This window comes from Morone saxatilis, unplaced genomic scaffold (genome assembly GCF_004916995.1).
Source record: "Morone saxatilis isolate NCDOM2014 unplaced genomic scaffold, NCSU_SB_2.0 Contig20, whole genome shotgun sequence".
NCBI lineage: Eukaryota > Metazoa > Chordata > Actinopteri > Moronidae > Morone > Morone saxatilis.
The window spans coordinates 21,385,205-21,400,185 of record NW_023339763.1 but is presented as its reverse complement, the minus strand read 5'-3'; the positions used below and the strand labels follow the sequence as shown (position 1 = coordinate 21,400,185).

At 43.1% G+C, this 14,981-nt stretch overlaps 2 protein-coding genes across 2 annotated transcripts in view; one reads left to right on the top strand and one right to left on the bottom strand.

Moving 5' to 3' along the window:
- Window positions 1-3,889, bottom strand: part of umodl1 (uromodulin-like 1) — a 15,240-nt gene extending 11,351 nt beyond the window's left edge. The window contains exons 1-3 of the mRNA XM_035666515.1: window positions 2,074-3,889; window positions 1,626-1,868; window positions 1,206-1,364 (exon numbers count right to left, since the gene is read on the bottom strand). Of these exons, the coding sequence (XP_035522408.1) occupies window positions 1,206-1,364; window positions 1,626-1,868; window positions 2,074-2,149 (478 nt within the window). The 5' untranslated portion in view covers window positions 2,150-3,889. The remainder of the gene's footprint in view (window positions 1-1,205; window positions 1,365-1,625; window positions 1,869-2,073) is intronic.
- zbtb21 (zinc finger and BTB domain containing 21) lies at window positions 3,883-11,871 on the top strand. Its single transcript, XM_035666514.1, has 2 exons — window positions 3,883-4,009; window positions 6,713-11,871. The coding sequence occupies exon 2, from the start codon at window positions 6,715-6,717 to the stop codon at window positions 9,775-9,777; it is 3,063 nt and encodes a 1,020-aa protein (XP_035522407.1). The 5' UTR covers window positions 3,883-4,009; window positions 6,713-6,714; the 3' UTR covers window positions 9,778-11,871.
- The last annotated feature ends 3,110 nt before the right edge of the window (window positions 11,872-14,981 follow it).

The following is a 14,981-nucleotide window of genomic DNA, read 5'->3' as shown; positions in this document are numbered from 1 at the left end:
TGGACTTTCACATATGAGAGTGGGAGACAGTTGAGACCATTCATGGTTGACTTGAATAAAACCTTACAGAAAGCCAAGATCATACTTTGTATGCTTTATTAACCTTAAAGCCACCACAGCTTCTTAACTGTTTATGATACAACAAGATGTACCAATTTAACAGTATTGCTTGCTTTTTATATTTTATCCACATCCTAATTTTACATTTTAAATTATGGCAATCATAGAATAGTGTGCCCCAAACATTCCACTAACAGTTATTATTATTATTATTGTGAGAGGGACTAAATGAACCGGGCACAGCTCTGTGCAGTTAAGGATGGTTGAAGTATATGTACACATATATATGTATATATATAAAACCCATCACCAGTTCTTCCCAAAATATCAGACTTCCTTCTCTTCGGCACAAAGAAAATACACATAACCTTTTCCTTCTGTTGCTCCTCTATACCCACCTAATAATTTTGATACAGTCCCTAGCATGCAGTAACGTCTGGATTGATTTCCCCTGGTTTTGACCAGTGACATTTAGAAAAATCAGTGAAGTTACTTTCAAGGTAAGAAACCACAAACTCTCCTGCTCTCAACAGTTTTCACTGGGACTATTTCTTCAGTAGAAAATTGTTCCAGTGACAATGGTACACATTGTGGAATATACCAAATAATTGGGACTTGTTTTTGAAGAACCTTGCTGTTATAAAGTCACACCATATAACTTTTGAACATAAAATAACACAGACCTCATGTTAGCAATAAAACGTGTCTTAATTCAATTTACAAATTTTAATTTTTGTTGTTACAACCATACTAGGTTTGGTATGACCAGGAACTTATAATGGTTGTTTGCTAATGTTAGAAAACTCAAGATAGATATTGTTGTGCAACTGACATTACTGAGTCAGGTCACTAATCTGACTCTTCTCTACTTCTGCTATTCTTACATTACATTTTACCATTATCCTGTTATTGTCACCCGTAGCCACAGTTGCACAGCGTAGGTTACATAGGCTCACTTCAAATGTGATGTTTCATTACTCTGAACATGACAAACAACATTCCCTTGACTCACAGCACTGAAACTAGAAACCAGTGGGAAAGTCTCTTTTACTGGTTTTGCATGAAACCTTTAATAAGAACATGTGACTTTACTCAAGAAACCCTAGTTGCATACTTAATTAAAAACAATCAGGATATACACTAACTTGCAGGTTGACGGCAGACAGAGTGATCCAATTTCTGGCAGCATTTTTGCCAGCCTGGGCAGTCCATGTCCCACTCACAGTCCTCAGATCCGGGATGCAATCCATCTGCAGTTGGACAGGATCCTGGCTTGGCAGTGAACTCCCCACTCCTGTTTACAGCTTCGTTCAAAAGGAAATAACATGTTACAGGCCATATATTAGCAGCGAGATATTTGTAGCAGTGCGGTTTCTGTGCTTCCATCTGGTGTCTTGCACACAGCACCACACACTGAAAGGTCATGCGGATGACTTGTCAGTCTACAGCGTGTGATGGTATATCATCAAATTCTATGAACACTTGCACAAAGACACTTGAAATCTAACAACAAACAGAACTATATGTGCTCTTCTGTCTGGAAAAATGATGTGCAGTACACTCACGCAGGGCACAGTAATGACCGACTTGAACGTAGCCATCGCAGCACCTGGTCACCTGCTCCATCACTGTCCTGTACTCTGTCTGATAGATCATCCTGTAAAGTGTGACTGTACATGTCGTCCAGAGAAGCCAGCCGCCACAAGGCTTCGTCGTGGTATAGGGGACCTTGTGCATCGTCAGTATAGACACAATCCTTGTCTCATTGCGGATACATAGATGGTAGCCAGATGTAGACAGGCTGTTTCCTGGAACAAAATGTGTACATTTTACTGTTGTTTAAGTTCTCTTGGTAGTCTCTAGCTGCATAATGACATCAAATAGTAAAATACATCTGTTAAAAACAAATGAAAGCAGGCAAAGCAAGAAGTGTAAATCTGCATCATAAATGCCATATTCTGTTGTGACAATTCTTCAGTTTCATGTTAATCCATCATCTGTGTAGCGGCCTACCTTCATGTACAGTGTTTTCTCCTTCACAGAGAGCCAGTAGGGCCGCGGCCACCGAGATGGCGAGCATCCAAGTCATTTTTCACAGATCAAAATCTCAACCACACGTTTAACGACCACATTGTACATCCATGTTTCTCTTTGAGATGTTGCTAACTGACTGTTCAGGGTGTGCTCAAAGACCAAATCCTCTGTGGCTCTGTCTTTCTCCTCCCCTCGTTTGCACCATCAGTCCCTGATGGATCACAAAATCATGGCAGGTGCTGTAAATATTAGATTTATGTAAAAATACTGAGTTACATTCGTCAGTGTACTGACATTACAAGAATATTACAATATTCAGACAATTTGATTCCTTGCACTGCTATAACGTAACATATAAGGCAACGTGACAAGCTTGTGAGTCAGTGTGGTAGAGAAAGGAGAAAGGCCTCTGATTCACATGATTTTCAAGAAGGAAGCTGAGGCCTCGCTTTCATTTTTGTATGATAGTTGTTGTCATTTTACTCATTCTGTGGCAGTGGCAGGGCCAGTAAACATGTTTATGATGCCAGTGAGAGAGATGAGGGATAGGAATCAAAATCCCTAATGACTTGGTTTCAACACAGGTAACCATGGCAGTGCCTGCTATGCTGCTGGCATTAACAACCTGTGTCAGCCATTAGTGTCAAGTAAGGAGGAATAAGAAGTTCCCTGCCTTTTCCCAACATGCCTTCATTCTCATTATATGAAGAAACAGTGAGATACTTTGGCTTTCAAAGATATGTTTTAAAAATAAAAAAAGACATTGACATTATGACATACATACACACATTCATGTTGGATGAAAGGTCCTCTGTATTCTTTTAAATAATTGCATGCAGAGTAATTGTGCTCCTTTTATAGTAATGAGGTGTGAAAATGTTCCTGATTAAACTTTCCACGGTCATTAAGTGATAATGAGTGGTTACATGCTGACGCACTGGAGCATATGGATGTGGGGAGGTGCAGGGCTGCAGGCTGAGTCAACTATGGTCAAATACAGTTACGCCACAAAATAAAAATCATCAGCTCAATGCAACATGCTGTCATGCCAAATTTAATGCACTTGATGAAAATATAGTTATTTCACAACCAGTGCCACACCTGAGTCACGAGACAGTTGCCAGGTAATGTATCTGACAAGGCTTTCTGTAGGCAAAATAAACATAGCAACAAGTCCCCACTGGATGCCAGTAATGACACAAGCCTACTGCTACGCTGTAGTGATTTCCTTTCACTCATGGGCCTAATTAGTTTCATTGGGGTTACGGGGGCATGCAGTTACATGCATATTCTAAATGCAGCTCACGGTCTAAACCTACCATAGACAATCTCTTCTGTCATTGGATGCATAAAACAGCCTTTAAAAATACCTTTTTATTTGCTCAAATCAAAAAGTGGCTATTTGAAATGTATACACAAAGTGACAAATTGTGTTTTTTTTCTTCAGTTACATTAAAATTAACAAAGAGATAAAGAATAAGAACTAAAGTCTCCACCCTTGCAACACCTGACTAAATAGAGCTACAAACCTACTATAAACTATACTACACTTAAAATACAATAAAACTACAATTACAATATGGAGTGTAATTTCAGTTAATAACCTTAGGTCATAATAAAAAAATTAAACAAAGACTGCAAAAGACAGAAACATTGACAGCTTAAAGGAAAAATATGACCTATCCCTTTAAATTAGCCTCAGTGTCAAGTCTTCCGTTGGTCCCGCCTCCTGCTCCTTTACCAGCCTATCGGAGCGTAGTGCACGTGACGAGCGTTCTTTGCGATGACCTCATCCCTGGTGTGGGATGACGTCAAATTCAAGATGGATGGAATCACGACTAGCGCGCAGAAATCTACACAACAGTGAATAAAGTCCCGGCTGTGTGGAGGAAAGCGCGTACTGACGACGGCCAGGGTAAGTGTAGACGGACTACCAAACTTGACGGCAGACACAATGAGCAGGGAGGCGGAAACATAGTTGCTAGAGTGCTGTTGAGGAGAAGCGTTTTCCTTTTCCTCCCTGACGTAACTCGAAAGGGGGATTGGGCTGCTGTAAAACCCGACTAGCTACAACCTGTTTTGCAGACAGCAACCGCGCCGTGTCAGGCCGGGTGGGACCGCTTCAGTAAAAAGAAACAACCAGCACTTCCACCGGGGGTAGCGGGTACACTTCACTCCCCCACACTCCAACAGCTTCTCGGTGTGCACCGACTGTGTGTTTTCATTCCGGGATTACCGTGGCGGAGTCCATTGAAACGCGCTCAACTTTTCCCCTTTTGCTTTGGTAGAACCGTTGAAAGCCTCGGGTCTTTCGCCATTTACCCACAAAAAAAGAAGAGAAACGCGTGACTAAATAATAAAGTGAAAGCGGCGCCTCGGTTGGAGAAGTTATCTGTCACGAGAGACTGAGCCACGTCTCACGGATGATCTAATGCTGAAAGCCTCGCTCGACTTCCTCATAGCGAACACACACGGCTGGATGTTCCCTGCTGTTCTCTTTACGGGGGCTACAAGTTTGGATGAAGAGACAACCGAGCGCTTCTTTGTTTTTGATGAATGAATGAAGCTTCTGCCCATGTACCTATTATTGCAAGTGTCAATAACGTCAACATAAGTAACATGCCTTCCGGTCACAATTTTCAAAATAAACGCTTCGAGGAGCAATGTGAATTATTTTAGAGAAAACTAGGATTGTGAAAGACTTAGACCCTTCAGATAGCTGGAAATGCAGCTGTTCTCTATTTATTAAAGCTAACTCCAATGCAACTAATAGGCCTTTCACACAATGCTATGTGTCACATAGTGATTGGCATGTACATATATGAGAATAATGTAAACAAATAAAATATATGTCTTATTACTGGATAATGTAAATACACTCAGTTGCCAGGTCATTAGCTACCTAGTTTAAACTAAGGTAGTGTCTTACAGCAGCACACAATACAGACCTCCTAATGACTATACAGTTGATCCACACCTCACTAAATCAATGGCACACAAACTGGGTTATTAGACTCCATTAGGTCTTGCTACATGTACCTCCAAGGCCATCATTCACCCCCCCATGTTTGAAAATCCTATTTTGCTTTTATTGTTTCGGGTTAATTTTCTTACTAAAATCTCTGTATCTCTGTCCCCTTGATGTCTAGTAGTTACTATAGCACAGGTGAGAGAAGAAAGGAGTGGATGACAATGTAATGTGATATTTTCATATGAGTTACCTGTTGTTGTTACTACGTGCTCACAGCAATGAGCTTGGTGTGTGAGTGATGCTTTAGCAAAGCTTTGTTTTGCGCCTCAGCCTACATGCTGGCTGTAATATCTTATTGGTGGAGGTTGTTGGGGCTGAATGCAGCCTGCAGACACCACCACCTCTGCCCTTTTCTTTGAAAGCTAATGTTTTATTTCATAGAAGTGTAAAAAAACATTTTTACAATGTAAGTGGAGTATCTTTAATTCTGCTGAGGCGGGCCACCACTGCTCAGTACACATTCTGTAAGGGAAAGCCTTTATTTTAAAAGCAAACTTTTGAAACTTCCTGCATTAGTCTGTGTCGCTGAAGGTGACTTGACAGAGCTGTATTTCCATACCTTCTGACTAACAACATGATGTAATGTCCATAAACTGTCTATGTCCTTCTGTATTAGTGTGTACTATGTTGTGGTAAATAAAAAGGTTTAACTTACAAAGGTTAACCTGCAATCAGCGGCTATTTTCATTATCGGTCAATCAATTATCAATATATTTAATTTTCTTCTTTTGGAACAACTAATTGTTAAATCAACTAACTTTTGCAGCTATAAGTGACAGTAATTATTATACTGTACATTATCATAAAGATTATTGCTGTGCCTTAAAGCTGTTGTTTCTGCATAGTTCACAAACGTGTTAAGCAAGATTCTTAGATAACACTGCCAAGCAATGTCTAAACTGAAGGAATATAAAACTGAAAAGATCCATCCAAATGCCATTTAATTTAAAGGCTTCTAGCGGCCTCCAGGTCGCAGCTGATATCTTGTAAATTATAAGAACTGGAATAATTAAAAAGTCAAGTTATTGCTTAAATGTAAAAAAAAATAAAGCATTTTCTGTATCTTTTTCAAGAATTCTACAATTAAATGAAAGTGTTGTTCCGTTAGAAGAGTGATCTGTCTAGTTTAGTTTATTAAAAAATTCAACAAGACTTGTGGTGGAATGGTATGTACTGTTTAGAGGCTAAAAATGTGTATTGATTTTGTTCTAGACACTCATCTTTGTTTGATGTTATATTTTACCAATTATTAATCCAATCCCTCATATTTTACATGTTAGCATATATATATATATAGATTAACTATAATAAAAGGCTACATCATATACTGGGATAAAAGAATTAAAAGATTCTGTTCAGAGTCTATTATTTATGACACTGATGGTATTGTGGCATAATAAATAACAAGGCCAATAGACACATTCATATATTAATAAGAGTACAATAGGGCAGGAACCTGAGCTGTGGTTGGCTGTTATTGTATGTGTGCCTGTTCATGCACGTCTCTATGACTAACTTTGTGCACACTTAGTGATAACCTTTTGTATTTACATTCCTGCATTAAAATGTAATCCTCTTGTCTTTCAGCCATGGAGAGCCTAATGCATTACAGCAATCCCTCCCATGCCCTCTCAGTGTTAGGGGTTTTGAATGAGCAGCGCCTGAGGGGGCAGATGTGTGATGTTGTCCTGGTTGTGGCGGACCAGAGGTACCAGGCTCACAAGAGTGTTCTGGCTGCCAGCAGTGAGTATTTCCAGTCCCTATTCACACGGACGGACGCAGAGTCACTGAGAGTTGTAAACCTGGACTTTTGTGAGCCTGACGCCTTCGAGATAGTTCTGAACTACATTTACTCCTCCTCACTTTTTGTTGACAAAGGGAGCCTGGCGGCCATTCAAGAGCTGGGCTACAGCCTTGGCATCCCTTTCCTCACCAACATTGTGTCGACACGGCCACATGCATCCTACTGTGTGTCTAGAAAAAGGCTTTCGTTCTCAGAAGGGGACGAGAACGACATCCAGACAAGGAGCGTCATTGTGTGTCGGGTCCGGAATGACACAACCCATCCTCCACGCTCAAATTATCAGAGAAAAACATCAGAGAGATCCTCATCTCCCCGCTCTACTCGAGAGTCAGCTCAGCCTCCATCAGAACGCAACTCATATGAATCAGTAAGAAACTCTGAATCCATTAGCAGGAAATCATCTGAGCAGAGTGAAGTTGCTGAAAGGAAGTCCACCTACCCATACACCTCCATATTAAAAGGGAATTCGTCACACATCACATCTGTTAGGCCCCAGCTAACATCATCAGTGTCTTTCAGTGATGCTGAAGTGCAGCACATCAGGCTGCAGTCAGGCATTGATCAGGACACTAAAGAGGACAATGAGGAGCAAGAGCCCCACTATCACACCAAAGTGCCCTTTCAGGGTCAGGCCAGGGAGCCAAGCCAGACCATCGACAGGAGCGGGCCGCTCATAAAAAGCCTACTTCGAAGATCACTATCCATGGACAGCCCCGTTCCAGTCTTCTCACCCACACTGGAGCTCAAGGAACTACAAAATCGTGAGCAGTCAGTTGTTAAAATAGTATCAAAAGCCTCCGGGCCAGAAACATCTGCTCACAATGGCAATTCAAAAAGAACATCTCCCCTGGTTCTCAGGTCAAAGTACCCCAGCAGGTATGATGAAGAAACTCAGGTAGAAAGAGAAGTCAGCGTGAAAGCTGAGCCCAGCAGTCCACTCGCTGACCCCATGGACATTATTCGAATCACAGTTGGAGATTCATTGCCAGTCAATCTTAAAGACTTGCAAACAAATTATGACCAAGGTTCCAGGCCAGACTTCAATTCTTTTGGGAAAAGAAAGGACAGGCCAGACAACAGAAGGTACCCATTCAAGAAGAGCAAACTATTTAAGGAACATACCCTCTCACTTGATGAGAACATGTCAAAAACAGTACCTCAGAGTGCCAGCAGCGACTCAAATGAGAACAGTGAGGAGCCGCCCCAGAACAAGATTTTCAAATGCTGGAACTGTTTAAAAGTTTTCAGATCCAGTGCTGGACTACATCGCCATGTAAATATGTATCACAATCCCGAAAAGCCGTATGCTTGTGACATCTGCCACAAGCGCTTCCATACCAACTTCAAAGTGTGGACTCACTGCCAAACTCAGCATGGTGTAGTACAAAACCCAGCCTCATCATCCAGCTCCTCTGTACTGGATGAGAAATTTCAAAAGAAGTTGATAGATATTGTGCGTGAGAGGGAAATAAAGAAAGCCTTGCTTTGGAAGTTAAAGAGGAATAAACAGGGCTTGCAATCTCCTGCGCTCACCAAAAAGAGATCAAGGCCGAGCTTCATATGTCCTTACTGTGGGAAAGTATTTGTGTTTCAATCTCAGTACAGACAGCATTTAAGGACACATCCTGCTGAAAAATCTGAGCAGGAGACAGCGAACGAGAGCATCCTCTACCAGGAACAGGATGAGATCATTCAACAGAAGGACACTGATGCTGGTGTTTATTCCTGTAAACTCTGTAACATGAAGCTGTCTTCACTCTTTGAACAAGGCGACCATGAGAGGGGATGTCGACATGCGACCGTATGCCCCTACTGTGGCCTCCGCTTCTCAAGTCCAACAGTCAAGAAAGACCACGAGGCACACTGTAAGTACAAGAAACTGACGTGCCTGGAATGCATGCGGACATTCAAGTCCTCCTTCAGCATCTGGCGCCACCAGGTGGAGGTCCACAACCAAAACATGATGACTGTTAAAGACCACCTAAAGCAGCAAGAGATCAACGAAGAGGAGTCTGAAATGCTCAGAGAGGAGCATTACAGTGATGAGCCTCTAGCAACTGGGAGCTCAAGGGAAAACATAAGTTACAGTGACTCCTCAGGTCCACCCATGTATGATTCAGAAGACTCCTCATCCTATGTGCCTGAGGACCTGAGCATGGGCCACCATGGCAAGCTGGTAGTGAAGGAGGAGCCATTAGAAGAGGCTGTGAGTGAGAGGGAAAACACAGAGACTGCCAAAACTGGGCCTGAGGAAGCCGGCGTGTGGCCATGTGAGAAATGCGGAAACCTTTTCAGCTCTCGCAAAGACCTGGAGCGCCACCAGGAGCTGCTATGCCACATCAAACCGTTCATCTGTCACATCTGCAACAAAGCCTTCAGGACCAACTTCCGCCTTTGGAGCCACTTCCAGTCCCACATGTCAACTGCTAACGAACCTGGAGCCAAAGAGATCGACAGACACCCCTCACCTCTGTCTCCCTCCCCTCCCACGACCCCTCAAAACTCTGAACGTCCCTCCCCACAGGCCTCCGTGCTCAAATCCACCCAGACGGCGCCAGTCGCTGCAGCAATGGCGGAGGAGTCCAGCAGCCCGGAGCCCTGTAGCTCATCGGTAAGCAAGACGAAGAGGCCTGAACTAGAGCGGCAATCCAGCAGCCACAGCCCTCTGTCCAGGTCCAACAGCATGGAGAACCCAGGTGGCCCTCAGGAATCAGACACACTCTTTTACCATGCACCGTCTCTCTCTGCCCTGACGTTTAAGAGGCAGTACATGTGTAAACTCTGTCACAGGACCTTCAAGACAGCCTTTAGTCTCTGGAGCCATGAGCAGAGTCATAGCCACATGTAAGCATCAGACAAGTTGCAGTAGTGCATTTCTCATGAGAGACTATACTTAATATTAGAATAAACACACCTCAGCCTACAAAAGGAAGACTTTGAATGTATAGCTTATTTGCTTGCCTCCAATGTCATATATTAAAGTGGCCATGTTCATTAGAGGTGTAAACGTGAATGTGCAATCAAGTGCTAGATTCCTCTGTGAGACGAGATGATTCTAAATGGTTTATTTTCCTTTTCAAAATGACATTTTAAACTACTTTTAGTTGTCTGCTTGTATTTATCTATCTAGGTGTTTTGAGAAAACAAGGTACAGAGTTGCACCACATTACTTCAGATGTACCCCTTTTGATTTGCAGGTGCAATGAAGTACAACCTATGTACATTGTTTTCTCAGAGTGTGGAAAAAGTGCTTTAAATTTCTGGAGGCTGCAGGTGAAGAATAGTAGTGCTTTTGCTTTTGTATCAGATCTATCTCTTGATGTGAGTTACATCCCTTAAGATAATATTTGTGGCCTCAACAATGTATTCAATATGCACTTTGTTTAACAGTTGGATTCTGTTATAGGGGACATAGTACACAATGTTTGCTCGGATCCTTTCACTAACTGAGGTTTTAGGCTGAGGAAGTAGAAATGATAAATAGGCCCAATAGTTTCTGTTTTGTTTCTTAGCATTCTTTTGCATTTGTTCTCATATTTGAGTTTCTTGTTGCCTTTGTTTGTGGAATGGGCTGATTAAATTAAGACCCTCAGTATAATTAAGTTATATCACATACTGTACATCAATCACATCTCATACATGTTGTTATAGACATAGCATTTCAGTATGCAGACCTCGATTGCTTACGGTCTTCATTCAGTAATTTATAATTGAATTACTAGCCCAGTGAATGTTGTTATGCGTGTACAAATGAACGAGACAGTGCAATCATCAGTCATAAGATTTGAAATCTGTGTGGGGTTTTTTCCACAGGTATATGACTAAAACATTTCTAAATGTTACTGTAAACACACTTTGTAAAAGATACTCAGACCAGCTTAGTTGTAAAAATGGGGGCACTGACAGTGAAAATAATGGGCTGGGTCGGTTTGATAGTATCCTAAATGCTAGATAACATCATTCAAGTATTTGGCTCATTACATCAGCTGCTAGAAATCAATCTGAAATATTTATAGCAAGCAAAGCACACTGCAGCTTAGTAATGCAATTTATGGTTCTATTCAAATAATGAATATGAAAAATATAAAACAAATTTGTGTATATTAGACATGGTCACAGTGTCTGAATCACTTAAGTCCGCCACCCCAGTGCAACACCAGTGTTATGTAAATACTCATACTGATAGATTTTTGCATTTAAACACATTTGGTAATTAACCAAGCTTTACGATGCTTTGATGGCCTTATGCAACTTGAAAAATATTTTGTCAATATTATTTTACATAAAAGCACAAGAGAGTTTCAAATGACTTATGACTCAGGCTTTTCAAGGTGGTAAAGTCGAGAAGAGGGAGGCATGAGAAAGCAAATCTTTTATTCTATGAACGGTGAGTGTTCCTGCTTCCTAAAGATTTATTATTAAAAGACTGTGTTTTGATTGTATTCCAGTTGTTTTACAATTGTATTCTTGTACAAGTATATACTTCTGCTTTGGCTTGATGGATTAGAACTTTGTCATAAATTATTATGATCGCTACTATTTGGGAGATGTTGCATTCAAAGAGTGCTCCACACAAACTATGGGAATTTGTTTTCCACTAAATGAGCAACGCGAGCTGCATTGTGATGTTAAATTCTTTGGAGAAATTCTGTATTCATAATAGTGCTCTTAATTTCTTGTGATAAAAGCTTTCTGAAAGTTTCACAGAAATGATTAGAATTGTGTATATGGAAGTGTTTGTATCCTCGATTTTGTACCAATTTTGTTAGTAAACAAAGGTTTTATCTTTTTAGTATTCCTGTGCTCTCACTGCAATAATGAATATTTGTATCAGCATTGGTTGCATTATTGTTGCTTTTGGAGACTTGCAGCTGTTTTGTGTTTAGGTTTTTCTACAGTTTTTGTGCTTCATTTCTGTAATAAAGAGTAACAATGGAGTATATATACAACAATGTTTGATATTTGAATTATTCAGTGTCAACTCTACTTGGCTCTGCAGCTCATTTAAATCTTAATCAAACATCATTTAACTACATTTACAGGACTTTTCATAACCTTCAGTGAGCTTGTTGCCACTTAACGTCTTTTTTGAAATTGACACACTGGAGTTCTGAATTTACCTTTTATCCTATTACTTAAATCATATTTAGTTTCTGGATTTACTGTCACCAAAACACTATTTTGATTTTGGCATACTGCCTCAGTACTTCAAAGCAGAGTGCAGGGGAGGAGCAGATGGGTGGCTTCTGGGGCTCCAGCCAGTTTTTCAAAAGCCCCTAATATTTAAGGCTTTTAAAAGGACTTCAAATTTGTGTCATTTCCATCAAGCAAACTATTACTGGGGAAAAGTCACAATCTATTACAAATAGATTGAAATATGAAAAACGCGATGAAAAAGTTTTCATATCGGCACATATTGTATAACATATGCTGAAACCGATATATCTGCAGTAAGGCAGTATTGTAACCAATATACACCAATCACCCATAACATTATGCAAACCTGGGCTCCTTGGTGGTCATAATGTTCTGCAGCTCCATACCAAGCAAACTGTCTGCCTGGGTCGTATCTCACACCTTCTATTCGCAGCAACCAGCATTAACTAGCTTCACAGTTCTAGCTCACCAGTCCAGCCCTCCTCTGCCCTAGACGATCCTCACCGCGCCACAGCGCCTCCACTCCCCCAGGCACGTACTTAACGAGCCATTGCCCCCACTGGGACGCCTCTCCGGCGCCGGCATCACAGCTGGTTGTCCTACCTTAGCACTGCTTAAACGACCCTGGACCCACTGCCACGCACCAGGAACACCGCACCGAGACACGCTCGCGCTTACTGCGAGCCTCTGCCATGGCTCAACCGAGCACGCACACCCTCCCACCGTCCCAGACCCTCCCGCCACAGTTCCCTTCCACAACCTCTACACCCAACCCTTCCAGCCATGAGCCCACCCAACAGTGCGATCGACAGACACGCGACATCAGGGTGGGCCTCCACCCGTCCCCCCAGCCCGCGGCGACTAATGTCTACCGGCTGAGCCACGCGTGCCACCCTCGGTAGCTGCGAGAACCTTATCGGACTCCAACAACCTCAGGATGAGCTTAACAAAACACCTCGGTGCCGTCCAAGATACGCATGCCGCTAAGTTTGCGTGCTAAAAGGAATACCGCTAACCAGCGCCCGTACCAATGCGCCGCGTTAGCACGCCGGCCCACAAGTCCCCCCTGTGCAGGGCCACTACGGCCTCGACGACCCTCCGGTAACTTCCACAGCTACGTCAGCTTCCCCCCCCCGCCGCAACTACGCGCATGTGCATATATTCCTAACAGATATAGCACAACAAACTTCAACCGCCGCGCCCCACTGTCCACCGTCTCCCCTCAATCTCAGCACACAACTAAAATTCCAAAACATACTTCCCAAATCGATACACTCCGCACGTCACCTACTATGAATGCCCTACCCACGCCCACCCCTCTACCGAGCTCTCAATAAATAACGGTACCATGCCATCTGTACACAGCTGCAAAGATTGCCGTACACCTCTTTCCCACCACACGCGTACAGCACCACAGACACCCACTTGCCAACCAACCTAGTTCTCAGCTTTCCCACGCGTCACTGCTGACTGGTGACGCCAAAATAGAACCCTCCTGCTTACGTTCGATCATACCCTGAGAACCAAAGAGCAGTGAAAAGGACGCCGAACACACCCGCTCACCTCCTCGCGGCTTGGCACACAACCCCTGGCGGCGATGTGTTCCACACAACTGGCTGGCACAGAGCGCCATTTCTCACGGGACACGCGCGAGTCTACACTTCACGAGTTTCCCCATAACAAATCCGCTGAATAACAAACGACTGCCGAAATCCGCCTCCGACAACCCACTCCTCCACCAGCCCCGCTCACACCCCCATGAAGCACTGTCTGCAGCAGAGAATGTCTCACACTCAGACACGACTCGCTTCCAACCAGCCATCCAGCTCTTCCTATGCTTAGCTAGCCTCATCCTCCCGCTACTCCACCTAGCCACAGCGCCGTCAGACACCATCTCAGTTTCGAAACGCCACGGCGCCCCCTAATAGCTTACCATCACCTCGCCATAAGGAAACTAGTTTCTATGCTCAACCCCAGCATCCCCTCCCCCACCCACCAACCCGACTTCTCAAAAAATTAATGTCGAATAAGGATCAGGCCGGATTGGTCTGCTCACCTGCCCCAACGCACCGCCCGCCACACCTTCTACTTGGTGGGCCCAGACGACGGGAGCTATGCGATATTTCGCGGTGCTGCTGCGATATATATACTGGCCGCGACGAGGAACATCCCTAACACTGCCCCTCCACACCCTCAATCCCGCACCACACGCGACATCTAATGACACCCAACGCACGATACCAAACCACCCGCAAGACACCCGCCAATAAACCACACCATTACGGCGTACAATTCGCTGCTCATCGTGACGAGAGACCACCAGACTGACAAACGTCCTGCCGCACTTCGCCCCTAACGACCACCCACTATTACCCCAGCATGATCATTACCGCACGAACACTTAGCGGATAGAACACATCCAGCCGGTCAAATACTATACCACAAGTAGCAAAAAGAAGATCATCCATAATATATACACAAAAAACAAAAAAAAGTCCCAGAGATGCAATGAAATTAAAAAACCAAACATCTTAAATGAAACAAATTCAGACCGACAATGCAGATATAAACATAAAAGGCGAAAACTCAATATACCTCAAAACACAAAGATCTCTCAAAATACCCCACAAAATAACTCCCACAAAAACAAAAAAAAATAACATCATCAAGAAATCGAGGTTAAAACATACTACACCATAACAAAAAAAAAAACGGCCAGCGAACCTTCAAAAAAATCTGCGCACACGACACTCCAGGAGCATTTGACCCAGCCATCGCCGCAAGAGTCTTGCCTAAAGCCCTTGCAACCCACCACACCATCACACGCGTCAGATTTACGCCCTGCCTCTGCACCATACACGCAACAACACGAGCTGTCAACAAACACCCCTTACC

Excerpts from the sequence above, each read along its gene's own strand:
- zbtb21 (XM_035666514.1), top strand. The coding sequence starts at position 6,715 with ATGGAGAGCCTAATGCATTACAGCAATCCCTCCCATGCCCTCTCAGTG.